This window comes from Labrus bergylta, chromosome 3 (assembly GCF_963930695.1).
Source record: "Labrus bergylta chromosome 3, fLabBer1.1, whole genome shotgun sequence".
Classification (NCBI taxonomy): Eukaryota; Metazoa; Chordata; class Actinopteri; order Labriformes; family Labridae; genus Labrus; species Labrus bergylta.
In genome coordinates this window covers 33,925,137-33,946,631 of record NC_089197.1, presented here as the reverse complement: position 1 = coordinate 33,946,631, position 21,495 = coordinate 33,925,137, and the positions used below count along the sequence as shown (strand labels likewise).

General features: G+C 39.3%; 1 protein-coding gene across 5 annotated transcripts in view; it reads left to right on the top strand.

Moving 5' to 3' along the window:
• The window catches only part of lrrk1 (leucine-rich repeat kinase 1), an 82,126-nt gene that overhangs the window by 4,468 nt on the left and 56,163 nt on the right, over positions 1–21,495 (top strand). For 3 of the 5 annotated variants that reach the window (XM_065953184.1, XM_065953182.1, XM_065953183.1), the window contains exons 3-5: positions 14,784–14,974; positions 15,969–16,140; positions 18,770–18,949. In XM_065953184.1, the coding sequence (XP_065809256.1) occupies positions 14,784–14,974; positions 15,969–16,140; positions 18,770–18,949 (543 nt within the window). Of the gene's footprint in view, positions 1–6,022; positions 6,545–14,783; positions 14,975–15,968; positions 16,141–18,769; positions 18,950–21,495 lie in introns of those variants that run through there. The other 2 variants (XM_065953186.1, XM_065953185.1) reach the window with 2 other exon arrangements.

Here is a 21,495-nt window from a genome sequence, read left to right as displayed (position 1 = left end):
TTAGACTGTACAGTAAGCCTACTGAGACTTTAAAGCTGAGTATTAGAATCTGGTACAGTAAATGATGTTTATCAGCATACAGAGGTTATGATTATGTTTATTCTGATTTATTTCTTTATTGTAACAAGGTGATGTTATTAAGCCCTCACTGACTTTATGCTGTTTTCTTATTGCTTCCGTCTCATCATAGTTGGTATTTACCAGAGAGAGAGTGAAATAGCTGAAGATAGATTACAACACTGCCCTCTACTCTTTAAAAACACCACATAGAGAACCGCTGCCAAAAAAACTTTCATCTTAACTTTTAATTACAAAAACAATTGTTTGAGAATTGAGGCAATATCGCAAAACGTAGCATCACAAAAGGGTATGGGTCTGGCAGTAGCTTACACTGTAGGGGACTTGGGTTGGGGTGTTGAGGGTCGTCGGTTTACGTTCCGGTGCGGACCAAAATATGGAAGTTCTTCTGGTAGCTGGAGAGGTGTCAGCAGTGTGTAGCAGCCCCACTCTGACATCTCGGGCCTATGTGTGTGTATGTAAAACTGGAATTTCCCTCAGGGATTAATTAAGTAAAAACAAAAAATGTGATCAGTAGATTATTATTAAATAATTGATTTACCTTCTTTTTTTTTACAGTGAAATTACTCATGTTCCATAGAAAAAGGAATAGACATTAAATAAAATTATTTCAGTGCCTCGTCCTCGTCCCACAACTTCAAATGCTGCCTGATACTGTCTATCATCTCACTTCACAGCCGCTGCCCTCTGCGTCAGGCTGAACACGGCCGACCATTAACCATCACCACTGGCTCGTTAGCTAGCTATTGTTATGTTAGTGAGACAAGCAGGGGAAGAGATGAACTGTTCCGTAGTTTTATTCACTTCTGCTCTCTGTTAGCGTGCGTGTCACACTCAATCATGCATACTCCTGTTCTTCTGGTTTATCCAAACTGGATCACACTTGCTCTACTACAGAGCAAGTTACCACTTAAAGGGATACTTCACCCATTTGCACTAAGCTTTGTATCATTAGAAACCTGGTAGTATTTTTGAATGGTCGTGCATCCCGCCCTCATTTTCCCCTGAGATGGGAAATCTTTGTATTTCTGAGTCTGAAAAGGAGCTTCCAGTGACGCAAAAATCGTCATTTTGCGTCATTGGAAGCTGTTGTGGTTAGCGGGGTGGAACTACATCGCTAATGCCACTGGCATTCTGGGATTTGGTGTCTTTCATCCACATGAGCCAAAAAGACACTTTCTGTCTTTTCTCGGTCAAGAAGGCACCAACTTCAAAATGTATTTCACATTTCTTCTACATATATGACCCAATGTCAATACAGATTCATTATTTCAACAGGTGAAGTATCCCTTTAAGGGACCTCTGCAGTACTTGGGTAGTGAACTGGAACCTCTCCAGCTACCAGACCAAATTGTATACATTGGTCTTTACTGGGACACACTGAACTACTGCTGACCAAAAACTACACCATATTGTAATAATGTAACATTATACTTGCTGTATTTTATCTGTAAAGTATTTTATTGAGTTTTAATCTTGTTAGCACTCTGTAAGCTTTTAGGCTCATGGATCATATGACTAGAAACGTCTCCTATTTCCATGCCGTATCTGAGATCTGTTATATTTACTGGAGTAGTGAGTGACGTTTCCATTGCATTACAGTGGATGGTGATTGATTGTGATATAAGTCAGATCCTCAGGCGTCACCAGGAAAAAGTGTTTTGTTATGTGTTTGGAAACATAAACTGGTCTTCCTTTTCTGACGGTGGTGTAAGCAGGAATAAAACCTACCGGGTAATTAAAACAGGTTAAAGCATTAAATAAAGCAGTTTCACTTTAAAGCAAAGTGTTTCTGATCTCCTCCAGAGGACACAGGATGTCTGCTGACGGGGCTGCTTGCTGATGTAATCCAATCCTTTAAACTGATGTCACATTGTCATTTTTAAAAAACACAATCTCCTCTTCTTTGGAGGATAAAGGGAGATCACTTTCTCTTTTGTGCCACATAGGTCCACTTGTTTTTTCCTCCTCCAGTAGACGTCTGCTTTCTGTACAGACAGCTCACTCTACTAATGATTTGTTGGCAGAAAATCAACGTGTCCTCCTGTGGGAGCATGTCTCTCCTTTGGTTCACCCTGTTGAGGTTGAGCATATACAAGTATCCCAGGGGCCATATTGTGGATGTGCTCATAGCTTTTAACAAATGTAGCATTAAGAAGTTTACTGACCAATGAACTCAATAAGTTGTGTTAGTATGGATTATATTCACTTGTTTATTTACAACATTCAGTACAGTATTCTTATTCTACTTGTACAGTGAAAGTAAAGATATCTTATTTTTGTGTTAAGTGAATGCAGGCTTCAGAAATTAGTGAAAAATGGTGTCAGGTGATGACTCGGTTTAGGCTGAATGTACTTTATTAAGATTTATACCAGTGGACATCGAGATAAAGTCCATCAGGCGAAGACTTTGCAAAAAGAAATTCCTGTTTGCTTTTGAAACTTAATGGTAGATAATGTTTTTTTTATTTGACGCTCAAACAGAAACTGGGAAAGGGGGCTTTGAGGTATTCTGCACCCTCAGCCTGGAATCTGTTGGAGAATGAAACTCAAGAAAAACTTTCAGATTGACTGATTGAACTACTGAATCCCACATTTGACTCATAGATGGTTCTCTTTTAAGTGAGTGTTTTATAAATTGTGATTTGTCTCCCTTTGTGTTTCTGTTACTTTGTGCTTGTGCTGCTGACTGTCTCGGGCCAGGTCTCCCTTTTGAAAAGAGGTTTTCAATCTCAGTGGGACCAACTTGGTTAAAAAAGGTTAAATAAATAAAAAATAAAACAGGACAACGTTCGTCCTTCCAGATCTGCTGGGGAACCAAACACTGACATGTGAAACTTGAATTCATGTTTTGTCAGATCTGTCTGCAAGAAGAGACGAACGACCACCTTTTTAAATTGATAGTCTGTAAAACTTCAGTAAGTTAGGACGGTCTCATTTCTGATATGCTTCTGTCAGGACACAGCATCATGAAGTCCTGCTCATTGTTAAAACATTGAATTCTTATAATAAAGCCAGTAATGATGTGATCTCAGGGTCTGTTGCTTCGACTTGTTGCTTTGCCTTTGCATGTTATGGTGACGTGCCAAATTTGAAATTCTTGAGTTTATTGAAGTTTGCAGTTAGGACAGTCAGTAAATGATAAACAAAAAACAGACAAAAAGTAAACAAAAAAAAAAAGATTGGAACTCTGGAAATAAATGAAATATTTCCAGTATGCATATATTCAAAGATAAAGTACCTGAAATGAAATAATCAAACCTGAACGAGCAACATGTAACTCTGACACCTAGTGTTTAAAATGAGTACTGCAGTCCAAATTCAAAACATTGAAGAGAGCTGTCCCCTCCTTGTTGCCAGACACTGAAGCTTCAGTGTTTGTCCAGCTCTGCATCGGTCTTGAAACTTTTCTGCTTTCTAACGTCTCTCCATTTTTCAAAAGCATCTCCAATATTTATCCTAGTTTTTAACACGTTTCTGCTTATTAGAAAATTGGGCTTTAGGTCTGAACCAGTTTGCGTTCACGCTTCGAACACCTCGAACGCCGTTTGCCTGGTGGACGTCCAAAACGGCTGTGTGGGGGTGCCTTTAAAACCGCCTTCTTTCTCAAGTCAAAACAAAAACAGAGCATTCAGGATCAAAACCGAAACTTAGAAGGAGGACATACTGGCTGCTGCATTGTTGTCAGAGAAGCAGCACTTCAACATAACATGTTTGTTGATGTCTGATGAGATGGTGAGGTCATTTTATGATTTAATTCAGTAGATATCTTACATATTGATCTTTTAATAATGAAGTATTATGCTACATGGAGACAAATACCTTTGTCATATCACTCACCGTGATATGATAACATAAGTTCATGTTTATGTTTTTCATACAGTTTAATGTATTTGTGTTAAACTCAAACAGGAACATGTGAAAGGTCAGGTAGGACTTGATTCATTTTGCTTCATGTATGTCAAATTTTTGAAAGGTGAGTTAAAGATTTGTAATGTAACTGAAAGGGTTTGTTTTAACATTCACATGTAGGGATGATGTCTTCAGGAGTGATTGTTATGGGTGGCTGATTTAGATATAAACATGTTTCTATAGCACTGATTTAGAGGAGAAGTGACAGAATATCTGCTAACTTATAAACAATGGTATTACATGGATAAATATAATGTCAAAGTTGAAAGTGAATTTCTCTGAGTTTGTTCCAAAAACAATAATGGGTGGGGCATAACCACGACTTTCCATAGTCTATTTTAACTTACAAATGATCCTGAACAGACCTTCAGTCATACATGTGATGTCACACACTCTGTGTTCCTCACCCAGGGCAGGGCTCATTTTGTAGAGTGTAATGTTTACTTTAATGGTTTGTGGTGAAGATGACTCAGTGCCACTTTAAGACTCTGGTCAGATGTTCTGATAGTCCAGACATCTTAGGATGTCTGAGAGGTAGGAGAGAAGATTTGAGAGTAGGGTTGTCAAGATAACAGAATTTTAAACTTTGATGTGATTCTAGTAAAAATCAAACATTATTGATACCTGTTTGAAACCATGGCAACCAAAATAGAAGTCAAAGTAACCCAATATTGGGTAATTTCTTGTTTTTAAAGGTCACATTTTCAACCAGTTGAAATAAGTCTCAGAGCTGCCCAAAACATGTCTGTGATGTTTCTTGCCATAAACCCCTCTATTCCAGCCTCTATTAAGTGCAAGTGAGCTTTGTATGACCACGCCCCCTCTCTGTAAGGGGATCTGACTTGGACTTTCTTGCACCATGCCTACTTGTTCACGGTGAGAAGGCAGACTCAGAGGGCAGTACAAAGACCTAGCTGTGGGAGTGTCACCCACCTAATGGGAGGGGCTTTGTGATGTCACAAAGGGAAAATCTCCGGCCCTGTTTGAGCAAACATTTTTCTGAAAAGTGGAGCAGGCAAATGACAGAGGATAGACTTTTCTCATAATAGGGAGGTTTGTTTTCAGGCTAGGGACACATAGTGTTAGAAAAATACGAAGAAGTGTATACATTTGCATAATATGTGACCTTTTATTACCAAGGCAAACATCTGCACTTAACATCTGTCCAAATTCTACAAATACATTGGCAACATTTCAGTGCAAAGTTGTCCCCCAAAATTGGTGTAGTGGTTGTTAGCGTCAGTGTTTGTGAATTAAATGCCTAGTGGGGACTGTTTTGTCCCCCAGTTACTGAAATATTGATCTTTTGAATGCACTCAACCAGCACTCAAGTAAAGAGACACTGTTTGCTTTGCATTTAACCCCTTGCGTGTGTTTTTTTTTAAACTTAGACAGGGTATTTTTCATTCTTTTGCACAGGTTTATTGGGGGCAAAGGCGGCGCAATCCTTTTGTGAATCAGGCCCTTATTTTATACCGAAGCATTGAAAAAAAATCACATTTCAGGGGAAGGGTTTATCAAAGGTATTTTTTTTAACATCATGCACAGATGAATATACATGAATGTTACTTCACATACATTTCAGTAACCTCATGAATAAAATTTACATTTTCAAGGAGAGATCCTTTGAGTCTTCACTGGCTAAGCTACAGATTTTATAACTGGAAAATGTAACACCAGATGATGGGAACAATTTCTCCTCCTGCATATTCCAGTGTGTCCTGTGTCTGCCATGAAGCAAAGGAGAAAATAGCTATTCAATTATTTGATTAATTGAAAAGGCTAACCTCTTTGTTTTTTCTTAGATTCATTAATAAAAACGCTCCTCTGGTTTATATCACAGCGAGCTGATGTCTGACTGTTGTCTGGACATTTATATCTGGATTTATTTTTCTCCATAAACCAAATGATCGATCTAATCAAGCTTCCGGTGGGATGGAATGAGATTACAGCAGATTACAGCAGAGACGGTGTGAAAGGGAGAGAGAGGAAGCTCGGAGGCTGGCGCGGCTGTGAAACAAAAGAGCATCATTCCTCCCCCTCCTCCTGTCCCCCTCCTCCTCCTATTCCCCTACCTCTCCCTCCCTCCCTCCGTCCTCAGTCCTTCACGGTGCAGGAGGAGGCAGATCAGATAACAGAGTCAGGACGGCTGAGGATGCTGTGTGAGGGGAAGCCGTACATGAGGATGTGATGGAGGATTGATGAGGAAGAGGAGGATTTTTCTGCTCGGCTATGAGCAGGTCAGTTGGAGACAGGAGACCTACAGCAGTGTGATGAGCGGAGCGTTGTTCATGCTGCACATGTAGAACTGCTACTCTGCACAGACTTCTGAATCTGTTTCCTGACATCTGATCCGTGCTGATCTTCGAGCTGATCACTAATGTTTCTGACAATCCACTAACCTGAGTGTGATGTCACGCGCTAAATATACTTCACCTGAGTGTGTGGATGTGCCAAAGCCTGTTTAAATGGAGTATGTCGGAGGGACATGGACTGTTGACAAATTTAATAATTCAGAGAGAAGTGATAAGACTGGAGTCTGTCCTCTGACCAGGTGAGAGGAAATTTACTCCTACAACACATCTGTACGGCAGGTTTGTTGATGTAAGGACATGGATGATATAAATAGTTAAAAGCATAAATAAATCATGAAGCCAGTTCGCTCAGTCAGAATACATTTAGTCTCTGTTTCATGGATGGAGACTGACAGCATGTAGAGATGAACTTCTCCCAAATCAATTTAGTTATTCAGCATGAGATCTACTAAACATTCTGAAGCAGGTGAAGCTCACTGATACTTGTGAGATCAAATGTAGATTGTTTCAGCGAATCAGTGGTGTAACGATGTGAGGGGGAGCTATACTGTTAAGCACAGTGTCCTGTGATGTGTTTGGCTAACTGAGCTAGCAGCTAACGCACAGATTCTGTTTCTACATTTGATGTATTTCATTCTTGGACAGTTTGCAGATACATTTTCTTGAGTTTTATAATAAGAGAAAAACAAATCTATTTTTTATTAACCAGACAATTTTTGTCTATTAACATCTTAATACTGGCCTTACACCGAATGACAGTCACAGTGAAATTTCCAAAGTGGAAATAAAATCCTGAGAATTGAGTTAGGGCGCCCTCCTTTGATCTTGGTCATTTGGTGTAAGGTGCTTAAAACACTCAATCCAAGCTGCAAAGCAGTCTTTGTCTGATCTGGGTGTTGTGTGTTTAGGGCTGCAGTATTTCAGACCACCGTTCTTCCTTCTCCCACTCTATTGTGGTGAAAAGTGGAGGACACGTCAAAGAGACATTCTTGCTCTCTTCACAACTCTAGCACTTACTCATCCTTTTTCGGTTTTCTGCTCAAAAGTTTTAGTTGTAAAATTCCTCCTGGTGCATGCTGACACAGTGTCTTCAGATGTGTGAGGATGTTGGACATTAGTCTTTGAAAAAGTGTTTTTAAAAGACTTCTAGCGTATGGATGGAAGGCACTGCACCTACAGATGAGGAATTCATTCAAGTAATTAGCTGGTTTTGGGTCATTCGTTTACTGTGGGATGGTTAAAAAACAATGGAACCCCTCATCCATCCCATCTTTATTTCCTGCACGTCTGTTCTTGAAGTGCCTTCAATTCATATTCCTAAGGTCTGCACAAATGTTGTTATTTTATAACATAATATATTTTTTAAATTGTACGTCTTTGTTGACATAATCCTGCTATGATGAAATTTGAAACGACAGAATCCTTAGCTCTCTGTTCCAATCAGAATAAAGCCTCTGTTATTCCTCTTATATCAGATCCAAGTAAACAGGAAGTGACCACCAATGATCGCCGGTTGCTATTTTTGCTGCCTCCTGCTGCCCACATCCCATTTTACACAGCAAATAACATAATGTATAAAAGTGTCATGAAATGTCAACTATAAGAATCAAGAGGTCTTATCTATTCTGTTGCAGAGAAATGACTGCCCCAATGTATGTATAATGTGAGATCAACGAGCACAGGTTTCTGCAAACGTAGCCTTTTAAAACTGTTGATTGTTGTCCAGTCAGATACTGCAAAGGGATAAAATGTGATTCATCAACTCAAACCATAATTTAACTTAAATGCTCAAATTCTGTGTATTGTTTCAAAAACAATAGGCGTAGCCTTTTATCTATTTACCTGTTCCTTTTTGTATTTTTTGTATTTTTTTTTATTTAGGAAAAGCATTCTTCACACATTAGTAATTACACATAATAGCAGAATAATTGCAAGACTCCTCCCTCAAACTTTCAAACATTGGAGCACTTTCTTTGCAGAAAGAGGAGGGGTATGATGCTCGCAGTATATTTAACAATTTAGCTCTTAGCTCAAAGATTTTTTCATATTCAAGTAACATTAATTACATTGAACTTATTTACAAAAGAACACAGGAAGCTTTCACCTTGGAGGGGTAGAGAAAGAAAATAAGAAAATGAAATTAAGAGCATGTTAATGGATGAAAGAAAATGACAAAAATTAGGAAAAATGTACTCCAGTAAGTCAAATCAAATCAGGTCTTTATAGGTTTGACATATTCAGTCTACCCATTCCTTTTTAATCTTTGAACCTTTTTTAAAATAATTTTAGTACATTTTAGGCTTTATTTTCCACACTGTATTATATTTGATATCCTTAATTGTTTGAACATACACTGCCTGTCCAAAAAAAAAGTCGCCACCTGGATTTAACTAAGCAAATAGGTAAGAGCATCCCATTGGATAATAACTGCATGGGCGATTAGCTTTCAGCTGGCAACAAGTTATTTAACCCCAAGTGATGCAATGAGTAGCTTCTCATTTCTTAAACAACCATGTTGAAAGACCCATCCTGTGAAAAGATGTTAGTCTGTTTGAGAAGGGTCAAATCATTGGCTTGCATCAAGCAGAGAAAACATCTAAAGAGATTGCCGAAACTACTAAAATTGGGTTAAGAACTGTCCAACACATTATTAAAAACTAGAAGGAAGATTTACCCTGAGTGATCAGGGTAAGAAGAGAGGCAGATGAAGTGATGTACCCATCATGCCTAGTGCCTACTGTACAAGCCTGTGGGGGCAGTGCTATGATCTGGGGTTGCTGCAGTTGGTCAGGTCTTGGTTCAACAACATGTGCCCAAAGAATGAGGTCAGCTGACGACCTGAATATACTGAATGACCAGGTTATTCCATCAATAGATTTTTTCTTCCCTGATGGCACGGGCATATTCCAAGATGACAATGCTAGGATTCATCAGGCTCAAATTGTGAAAGAGTGGTTCAGGGTGCATGAGACATCATTTTCACACATGGATTGGCCACCACAGAGTCCAGACCCATTGAGAGTGGTCCGAGTCTCCCATCAACAATACAAGATCTTGGTGAAAAATTAATGCAACACTGGATGGAAATAAATCTTGTGACATTGCAGAAGCTTGTCGAAACAATGCCACAGCGAATGCGTGCCGTAATCAAAGCTAAAAGCGGTCCAACAAAATATTAGAGTGTGTGACCTTTTTTTTTGTTGGCAACTTTTTTTTTGGCCAGGCAATTTTTCGCTATTTTCATGCTTTTGATCGCCTCATATCAATCTTCTGGTTTTTTTAATTTATTCTGTGACTGACTCGATATTGTTTTGTTCCTCAATGATCTCTCGATGTGTAGATTGATTGGTTGAACTTTTGGCGTCTGGTTTCAAGGACACGTCACATCTTAAACAAGAATTGACATTTGTATTTGTGATGATACCAGAATCTGAGAACAAGAACAATATTGATACCGGTTTGATACCATAGCAATACAAATAGAACCCACTATAGGGTATCAAATATTGTTCACAGAAATTGCAGGCAAACTATTTCACACTGTCTCAAATATGTTGCCCTACCAAAACCTCGCCCACATATTTGTGCAACTTAGATAGTGTCACCTGCTCTGCGGTCTTTCACTCACTTTCACTTTGGTTATTACGACTGAAGATCTGAAGTTTTTCTTGTTTTTGTCTATTATTAAAACATCAGAGATTAAATTGTTTAAAACATGCAGTGTTAAAGTATCTTAAATATAGACAACAGTAGATGTTTGACCTGTAGTTTTTGCATGAAAGCCTGATCATAGAAATCTTTCCACATATGAATCATGCAAACATATGTCCTCATTTTACCAAACCACTCAGTCTGACCTGGAGCCTTTCATAGAAACAGGAAGTCTGTGGTGTGTTTTTCAAAAGCCTCAAATATGAAACATTAAAAAGAGACACGGGAGCGATCAGTGGACTAAAAATATGTTTACAACACTGATCCACAAGAGTGTAGTTAAGGTCTGAATGAAACATGCACTGATTTAATCAGCTTACTGCGTATCGGTGCCCACTCTGACCTTATTAAACAGAATGGTCATGACCTGATTGATCCACCTTAAATAGGGCTCTTTGTCAATGTTCTTATAAAACTCAGTGTTTTCATAGTTGCCAGCCAGAGCATTGTCATTTATTCAGATTTGGGTTCATATTAATCCCTGGCCTCATGTCACCTTTCATTGAAATCAATCCAGAGAGTTCCACTCAGCTTGTGAACAGATTTTGAACATCACTTTTTTACCAGCAGCACAGGTACAGGAAGTCAAATATTGGTACCAAAAAGCAGAGAAAAGTTGGATTGTCGCTTCCCTCGTTGGTATACTGGTCCTCCACTGGAGGTTTTATGTTTAAAATAGGCCCGGTTCTTGCGTTGCTCTGAAGGTTTTATGAAGATAGATAGATACTTTATTGATCCCAAGGGAAATTCAAAGCATCCAGTAGCAGGTTACAAAGACGTACATGACATGAAACATTTGTTACAAATTAACCACAAAACAGACCCCCCCCCATACATAAATATTAACCTGAAAAAAGATTTAAAGAATACCCCTAGATGAATCAAACTTAAACCTGTGCAATTGAAAATAGACTTACAAGAAATGTACATAACCCGTGCAGGGATAAAAATAGATGTGAAATTTAAAGAGGTCATATTCTGCCCTTTTTGGGGTTCGTATATTTAATCTATGTACCTACTGAAGTACGTTCACAATAGCTAAAGTTTGAAAAAAGTGTCTGTTTTCATGACCTGTCGCTCCATGCACCGGCTCACTTCTGACTCCAAGGGGAGCATAAACATTAGCACCTTAGCACTACTGTGCTACTGCAGGCTACGGCATATTTTGGGGGCGTGCTACAGAAGTTAACGGGCGTTAATGGGCTTAGATCAGTGATCTCACATTGACAAGACGTCACACTGGCAAATTTTTATCGAGGGGGGCTAGAACCGAGCGTTACATGCAGCTAATGCTACAGCTAACAGGAGGAGGTAGGAGAAGCTGCATTCCCGCGGACTTTGAATTTTTGCAAATAGATGTGCCTAAACATGCACAGGACACTTGGAAAACACACTAAAGGGCATATAAAACCAGAAAAAGAAGAATATAACCCCTTTAAACAAGAACCTATAAACAGTTGAGGAAAAACAAATCTGTAATTAGACCTGAACATAAAAATAAAAAAAAGTGTTGACCTTCTGAGGTCGTGTTGTTTATATATGAAGTAAAGTTGTCAAAGTGTTTGATACTTGGAAACGTTTTCGATATCACTTGTTTTAAAAAAAAGAAATTATGCAATCTCTGTTATTTTAATGATTGATCAAAAAGTGACAAAGCTTTAAAGATATCCAGACATATATTTAACCAAAAACTGCTGCAAGTGAAAAGAGAGAGAGAGAGAGCACTGTCTAAATTGGCAACTTCTGGGTACCCTTACACAATTTTTGGCATTACACAAGGAATTACTCAATATTGGGTGTCCAGGGCTTCTATTTGTGTTGCTGTGGTGTCGTACAACCAAAGTCAGTGCAGTACTTTGAGTGTATCTTTCCACTGATCTTCTCTCTGGAGGGGTGGGTGAAAGGGGAAATCTAGTAGTGGAGTAGATGTTGATAGCCTCCCCCTTCTCTTGCCCTCCTTTGAGCTTTCTCTGACAGGTCATGCCTTTAGGCTCTGAAAGGGGAACATTGATGATGGGGGGCACATGTGGGTCTAATGGTTACACTCCCCCAGGCTTTCTCCTCAGGCTCAGCAGGCCAGTCGGACTCTGTGGGTCTTAATTATTGATAGAAAAGCCTCTGCATGCAGCTCAGATACAGCAGAAAGAGGAAACACAACATTAACCATTCTGACAGGAAAACATTCAACAGCATTGTGATGACAGGGTGTTTTTTTTAATCTCATGCTTTAGCTGCTTAAGTTACAGGCAAAGCAATCATCATATAATGTGTCAAGAACTGCAAGTGAAGATGTGTGACAGTGTGAACTAATCATATTCTGATCTATTCTGTGGACAGACGGAGAAAGTCTAAGGTATAAAGTAACATTGACTTTATCTTGGCTGCTGTCCTTAAATAATCTAGACTTGAAGTCTAGCTGTATTTTTTTAGATCAGTTGCGGTGGTATCAGCAAACACCTGAAGGTCTTTTCATTCTACTGGATTTTTCGGATCCTGATAGATCTCAAACTCAGGCTGCTTCAGAAAGGAGACACTGAGCTATTCCTCTCCCTAATGTAATGCACATTCTTCAAGATATGAAAATAATGGTGCATCACACACACACACACACACACACACACACACACACACACTACAGGATATGAATACCTTTGTTGTCGGCCTGAGGGGGCATCGCATCAGCAGAGGCAGATAAACAGACTGACTCCAACCTGCTGGAGTGATGCTCTGTTGTGAAAATAACAAAACAAAAAAGGCTTTTTAAAAAGTCAGGATGAGAGAATGGGGATGATGAGGTGTCAATTAGGTGTGGGAATGGCAGAGATAGGACACCATACAATACAACACTGTGTCATACAATAAGACTTTGTAATGATGCAATTGATCATACCAAGTCACTTTAATCATCACTTGTCATTTTATCTTGCCATTCTCTGCACATACTGTCTCAATTTCCTGCAGTTTACTTCATCATTCATTCATTTTGTACTTGTATATACCCCCTGTTTTCATTTATCTTATCTAATCTATTCTGTTTAATGTGTATTTTGTATTTTGAGCTTACTTGTCTGTGCTGCTGCAAAGTCCGAATTTCCCCTCTGGGGATCAATAAAGTACTATCCTATCCTATTCTTATCCTATGTGATACGATATTATTCTTTACACATGGCCCACATTGACGTTAATACCACAAAACAGCGATTCTGCAATAATTGACAAATACATTCTACATCAAATTACAAAAGGATACGACACTTTACCTTAAGTTACGATATGACACGATATTGTTAGTTAAGACGCTACTATACGACAGGAAACTGTTAGATACCATATGAACTGATACTGGAAGATATGATTCAGTACACTACAATATAATCAGGTACAATAAGAAAAGACATGATACAATACAGCAAACTACTTACAAATCAAATAAATTGTACATCATTTAACGATATGAAACTTCATGATTCTGTTACATGTGATACGATATCGTCGGATACAAAACGGAACCATATGATTTGATACAGTACAGTTTGATTTTATACAATACTATATGATTTCATGGTTGGTTGGACAAGATACGATGTAATATGGGACAATTTGTTTTGTTACGATGCAATACAAACTAGTGTGTTCAAATAGGAAGGCTGAAATCAGCGATTTTGGGCCATTATCGTGAAATTCAACTTTAATTTGTGGATTTCCTGTCTGGTTTTTTGAAACGCTGCAAGAGGATTTTCAGTCCGTCCTGACAAGCTTAATATGTGTACCAATTTCCGTGAGTGTACGTGAAAAAAGCCTTTATGGGGAGGCCATTTTGGCCACTGAGCCATTTTGCTAAATTTGTTTACGAAACGACCAAAATATCAAATTTTTCGCCAGACCTGATGACTGAGGAAACTTTGCTGAGTTTTCGGGCTCGTTCAAGCCCCGAAATTTGCGTTTTCTTTGTGTCGAGAAAGAAAGAAGAATAAACATTTGGGTTTCAAGAGGGTCCTACACACTTGTCAGTGCTTCGGGCCCTAATTACAAAATAACATTATATTAGACAAAATACAATTAATATGGTATGATACAAGGCATTACGATATGATATGATACAGTTCCATAGGATACAATACATTTCGATGCCATATGATAGTGTTGTAGTCAAGACCACACTAGAGACCAAGACATACCTGATCGAGACAAGACTGGGTAAACATGATTTAGATTCCTAGATGAGACCAAGACCTTAAAAAAAAAAACAATTTTGAGTACTATAACTCTACCATATTATATTATTTGATGTTTTATGATACAATAATACTATTTGATTCTATAGGATGAATCAACAGTACGATATGATATAATACAATAAGACATGATGTGATATATAATATCAAACGATGATACATGGGACTTTATGATATAGATATTTGATAAAAACATTCCATACTTGCGTCACTGGAAAGCCAACAAAATGCTAACAAAGCCTCATTTTCAATCATTGTTTTTGCTCTTATAAAATAGAGAGAGAGTGATTTGAGCTCAGTGTCACTGCAAATTCCACCAGACGCTGTTTCACACTTTGCACTAATCCACTCAGCTGCACCAGTGAGAGAATTCTTTAATAGGGTGACCTAGTTCTGGGCGTATGCTGCTATCAAGACTACAGTATTACAATGAGTCCAACCTGCTACCTGATCCTCTGCAGAAATGCTCTTTTCTTTTTTAACTCCCGTTGATCACAGTTTGCCCCCCTGTGTCTGTCCTCTGTGCCTTCAGGGCCGGGGGATCAAATGGGGGCCAAGGAGTCGTTGCTGACGAGTCCGGAGCACGGCCCTCCTGTGGTTCCTTCTCCTACTCTGGAGAACATCCAGGATGCATATAAAGATGGAGAGGAGGAGGCTGCCCGGGAGCTGATCCAACAAGCCTGCTGCGTTGAGTGCAGCGGGGGGGTACCGAACATCGACGGGGTGAGTACACTCTCTGACTGTCAGCTGCTGTTTATCTCATGGTGCTAACCAAGGTGGTCAGATATTTAAAACTTTGATACTTTTCGCCAGCACATGTTCAAAACGATACAATCTGTTATTTTAATGATCAATAGAATGAAATAATACGGATGCTGTGAATAAAAACTACATCTGTTACATAAGACAGGTCTGTAGGGGAGGAATGGATCGTTCAAAAACTACAAGCATACTCTGTCACACTGTCTAAATTGCACAAATACATTGGAAACATTTCAGTGCCAAAGTGTTGCCGATGTATTTGTGCAATTTAGACAGTGTACAGGACTTTTCATGTAATGTCTGCAATGGAAACAAGAAATCGACCTATAGTGGTTGTCCAGGAGTTCTATTTTTTGGCTGTGGTTTTGAAACAGGAATCAATAATGTTTGATATTTACACAGCTTTGATCTTTACAAATCTAAGAAAGAAAAATGGATTGTTAGTGCAGGGGTCTCCGGAGGCTGGACGGCAGCAGCATGCTGGAAATGCTGTCTCAGCGTAACTTTCAGTCAACCTAATGACAGGCTGAGAGCCGGAGCTGAGGTGGGTTTTAAGCCTCTTGACGAACCGTTACATCGTGCCCACCTGTCAATCATGTCAGCTACGCGCCTAACTATGGATAACACGTATCGTTTTCAAAATCATGATGACAATAACTAATTGGAACTATTTCATTTTGTGTACCAGGCTGTAAATGTGTTTATCTATAGTGTAAAAACTGCTTTATTGCCTGTTGTGTGTATGTGACTCCCGGTGTTCCTGGAGCCAGCCTCAAGCGGACACTCTGCAAACTGACTTTTTTTTCCTGATAGTGCCTGCACAAACTGACAGACAACGTCTGAAATTGACAGCAAGCATGCATCATTAATTTATCTTCTTATTTGTTATCCTTTAGCTGTTAGTTAGCCAGTTATTGTTGGTGATGCTTAAAGTTTGTGTGTGTGTGTGTTGTAGGTGAGTCTCCTGTGTGTGGCCACCCAGCACGATGACATGCAGAGTGTGTGTTACCTCCTGAAAGAAGCCCACGTCACTGTGCCCGCCCAGCCCTCCAACAATAACCCGGCCATCCTGGCGGCGTATTACGGACACAGTGAGCTGGTCAGAGAGCTGCTGGACTCCATACCAGGTAAGAAAAACACACATGTGTTGGCTCATAACACATGTCAAATCATCTTTCTTAAAAATAAAAAGAAACACAAGGGGTGTCAATTAGTTGTGCAGCAGTGCACTGTTTTCTCTTCTGAGTTGAGAGTCAATGTTTTAAAGACAAAAAATAAATAACTTCAGAGGAACTTTAAAAACAAGTCACGGTCCACAGAAAAGACATCATTCAACGCTCAGATGGAGACAAACATTCAGAGCAGTTTGTGAGGAAGCTGTTTGGATCTGTGTTCTGACTGAATGCAAAGCTCTGTTTTGGCCCATGCTACTCTCACAGGATAAACCCAAGGGTCATTTGTGTTGGTTTACCAAAACCCAGGAATAATTGTCCTTCCAGATATAAAAGAAAACCAAACTCTGTCCCTTCTGGGTTCATATCACTCGCCTACAGGATCCTTCCAGTTGGGTTAATCTCCCTCCTCCTCTATGAACTGTGTCTGGATGAACTTTCCTGCTGCTTCCAGCTACTTGAGGCTGACCAGGTCCCAGTTTGATGACCTGTTAGCTAGGCTCGGTACCAGGATTTCTTTGATGGACACCAAATACTGGTTTTTAGTTTCAGCTGTGCAACAATCCCAGAGCGGCGGAATAAACACTAATCAAACACTGAACACTCTGAAAAAGATGCTTGGTGCAGCTTACCGCGGCTAACACTAGCAGGCTAACATTAGTAATTGAAGTATCACTGGTGGAACTGCAGAGAACAAATCTGAGAGCTTGGGGATGTGTCCTGTAGCACCCCACAATAACTAATATTATTTTTCTCTCCTATTTTTTGAATCCTCAACAGTTCCCCAGCTTTGTGAATGTGAAATACTAAATTACATTAATCCCTCTTTGTTTTAAATGTATTAATTTATTTTCTTTCTAATCTGCTTTCTGGTTTTAAATAGTTACCAAAGTACAAAATGAGAGAGAACTTTGCTCTAAATGTAGACGCTGACTCAATGTCTTTATTGTTTCTTCAGATTGTTGTTGAGCCTGAACAATACCTTTTGATATTCAAGTTAAATTGAAATTTGAGCTTCATACACACATTTGGTTTGCTTTGAAAACATCATAAGATGTTTGAAGCAGAACTTTCTCCGTAGTGGAAGCTGGTATTGCAGATCTTTATAGACATCTCTATTTCCTATAAAGTTGTGAAAACAGATAAAAACATAATGTGATGATTTACAATAACCCCATGTGGTTTAGATATGCTGCGCCGATGTTCAATCAATCAATTTTTATTTATATAGCGTCAACTCATAACAAGTGTTATCTCGAGACACTTTACAAAAAGCAGGTAAAATACCTTACTCATTGTTATGTTACAAAAAGCAGGTAAAAGACCTTACTTATTGTTATGTTAGAAAAAGCAGGTAGAAGACCTTACTCATTGTTATGTTACAAAAAGCAGGTATAAGACCTTACTTATTGCTATATTACAAAGACCCGGCCTATTCATCATGAGCACTTTAGCAAAGCAGCAAAAGTTACAGTGGTAAGAAAAAACTGTCTTATTAAAAGGCAGAAATCTTCAGCTGGATCCCCGGCTCATGACAAAACAGCCTTCACAGGCTTAGACTGCGCCGGGCTTGGAAAGGGATAGGGGGAGAGATGGGATAAAATGCAGGAAGAGGGATAGGGAGCAAGGGGGGCGGGGGGGGTGTTGTTCAGGCAAGCCGTCCATCAACGAGCTCAAGTCGGTGAAGGTGTGCCAGAAAACTCTACTCTGCTTCTCTGAAAAGCTCTGACACTCAGCTCTTAGTAATCTACTCAGTTTGAATTAACTGGTCTATGGTTTTAAATACCGGCTCAGTTTTCTGTATTTTTTGGGTCTAAATTATTTTTTTTAATCTGCTCCTGTAAACAACTTAGACTGAGGTTCTGTTTTCCTTTTCACACACACACCCCTGAAAATGTCTTCAAGTTTCAGGCAAGCTGCCCCTGAAATCTTGATCTGGTTGCTCACACATGCACCTCAAGGTGGTTGACTTTCCCTGTCAGACAGGAAGAGGAGGCAGAACATGACGTTAAAGAACAATGCGGATATGGCTGATGAAGCATCTGAGTCCAGAATTGTCCTAAATATTTCCTGCTGTGATTTCAAACGAGCTCACATTGACTTCATACTGAAATATGCTGGCAAGAAAAAGTCTGAGTAAAGTCAGAATGAAAAGTTTGTCTTCCAGGAGCACATGCAGATCTACTGATTGCTGTTTTTAGACTCTGATAATGGAAATGTGAGCATGTCATTGGTAGAGAAAGCACCTTGCCCTAAAGGATTACGTTGCAGCCATTACAGCCTGTTTCATGGCTGCAAGAAATAAATAGAAACAATCCCTCTCTCAATTAGATATTTATACCTCATAGTATTTAAGTTACAAATTCACCTTAGATCTGTTCATTTGTTTTATTTTATTTGCACCCATATGCATGATATTCTTCTTGTTTTGTTTTTTTTACTGCTGCAGCACTTGAATTTCCCCACTAGGGATCAATAAGAGATTATCTTATTTTATACTAAAAAACCTCAAAAAGAAGTGAAGATTGCAGTCTTTGTTTGGTTTCGGACTCCTCTCCTGAACACCACTCTGATTCTCTCACAGGTCCATGTCTCAGGGGAGACTTGTTGAACTGGATGCTGGCCACATCCTGTCAGCAGGGTCACCTGGACGTGGTCCGGATGCTGGTCCAAAGCTATGGAGCTGATGCCAAGGACTGTGCCATCCACACGGATGAGTTTGCTGTCATCACCGGGCTGCCGCTGTACGCCGCTGCACAAGCAGGTAGGGGACAAACACAGAAATATTCTGCAGTCATTACCTGTAAATCAGATCACTGCAAACTAACAGTACAACAAAACAGGCAATAACACAAACTGTCCTCTGTGATGTCATCCCAATGGAGATACCGTTTTGCTGCTTCACATAAAATAAGTCTCTAAAGCTTAAAGTTACAGTCAGCTTTCATCCATGATTTTAATCAGATAATAATGATAATGTTAGCTCCTTGTGATCAGCTCACAGAGCAACAAACACCTCACACACACACACACACACACACACACACACACACACACACACACTTCTCTGCTGAGGATCTGTCTGAGAAACTGGAATTAACTTCATGTTGCTTTCAGCTGCTACAGACTGGAGAATTCATTTAATGATATTCAATAACACGGATTGACTTCATATCACATGAAAAGTCGTATGTGCACTGAGCATACTGAATGTGTGCAAGTGAAAACATGCACACAATAAGAGATGAGCTCAATGAGTGCTTATAGAAATCCTGGATACGAATTTCCAAATGGAAAGAGGGTCAACTGGGTTTATAAAAGTTTTTCTAGTCTCTCAGCCTGTTCTGAATGACCATCAGAAGTAAATAATCCCATTCATACACATTCATACACATTTATACACTGCTGACGAAACAGCTGGAGCAACTTGGGGTTAGGTGTCTTGCCCAAGGACACATCGGACATGTTGCTGCAGGAGCTGGGGATCGAACACAGGACATTCCAGTTGAGAGAAGACCGACTCTACCAAGTGAGCCTTAGCCGCCCCACTTGGATATTTTGGTGTGCATATTTTCTTTCAGGTTTCTTTTTAACAGAAACATAGTAGTATAGATGGCGATGCGCACCTTCAAGAGTGGGAAAAAGTAGCAAATACTGAAATGATACACTGGCTATAATGCATTCAGTCAATATGACCGCTATGGACTTTCAAGGTAGAAATACTCAAAACTCTTTTTGTGTTTTTGATAAAATAACAATGCTAGAATAAAATATAGACACATTTAGGAAAAGTCATGGTCCTGTAGTTACATTGATTTTGTTTTAAGTAAGTTATTACATTGCAAAATAAAACGGTCAAAATGACTGCCTTGGTCATTCTAGTGTTAAAGCACACTAGGGTTGCCACGATACCAGATTTTAAACTTGAATTTAATTCTAGTAAAAAATCTAATCATACTGATACAGTGCCTGTTTAAACAAGAAAACAACAAAATAAAAGTCCTATAAACCCAATATGTGGTAATATATTTTTTTTAATTATCAAAAATCCTGCACAGTCTGTACTGAAATAAAACATTGCCTGGGTTAAGATGTTGAGCCTGCTGACATAAAATTGAGTGTCAGATGTGTTTATGTTTATCTTTATACAACCCTAATGATGCCACTTAAAGCAACACTCTTTTGTATGTTACCCTGAGCATCAATGCTAAAGAAGGACGTGGACATTGTAATAATAATAATAATAATACATTTAATTTGTAACGCACTTTACATTTTTGCAAAAAAAAATCTCAAAGTGCAAACAAATAAAAACAAATTTAATCAACTAAGCAACTAACGGAACTAAAAGCACAAGCAGAAGGCTTTGTTAAAAAGTTTTTTAGGGCCCTTTTAAAAGCATCAGGAGACTGTGGAGCCCTCAGCTGCTCGGGGAGAGCGTTCCACAGACTGGGAGCAGAGGAGCAGAAGGCCCGGTCACCCATGGTGTGGAGTTTAGTCCTGGGGGTGATGGAGGAGGTTGGTGTTTCCAGAGCGGAGGCTTCGTGTGGAGGATTGTGGGGTGAAGAGTTCTTTGAGATAGAGGGGGGCATTTCCATGGGTGCACTGGTAGGTGAGAAGGGTGACTTTTTATTGAATCCTGATCCATGAAATAGGGAGCCAGTGTAGTGTCTGAAGGATTGGTGTGATGTGTTCATATTTACGCACCCTCATCAGGACCCTAGCAGCGCTGTTCTGGACATGTTCAGACACATTGTGTTCAGTCTGTACAGATCCCTGGAGCTGCAAATTAACCTCTAGTAGCAACCAATCACAAATGTTTACTGCAACTCCAAAATTTGGGGTTTGTGTTTTTTCCCTGGGTCCTGGTCCCTGGAAAAGTCCCTGCAATGAGAGCCCTGTTCATCATTTACCCACGGAATAAGTAAAGACAGCATGTTAATGATACTAAAACGTTCATTAAGTTTAAATGCTGTTTAATATTACTGTGCTATGATGCAGTAAAACAGTATTAAGCTGTTGAAGTGAGCGTGCATTCCACTTGATCCTACCTTGAACAAAGGTCATTTGGCTCTGAGGATAATGATTCTGATACAAAGGGAGTTACTGCAGCAACTGAGCGGGGATCCAAACACACAACTTCACAACATGATGTGTGAAATACTACACAAACACACACTGCTGGTTATCCACAGTGTTACACTCACAAGAGTTTTCATTGAAGGTGCAGGATGACAACACTGCACTTTAGATAATAATACAATTTACACTTTGGGACAGTACAATTCATCAATGTGGAACATATGTGAG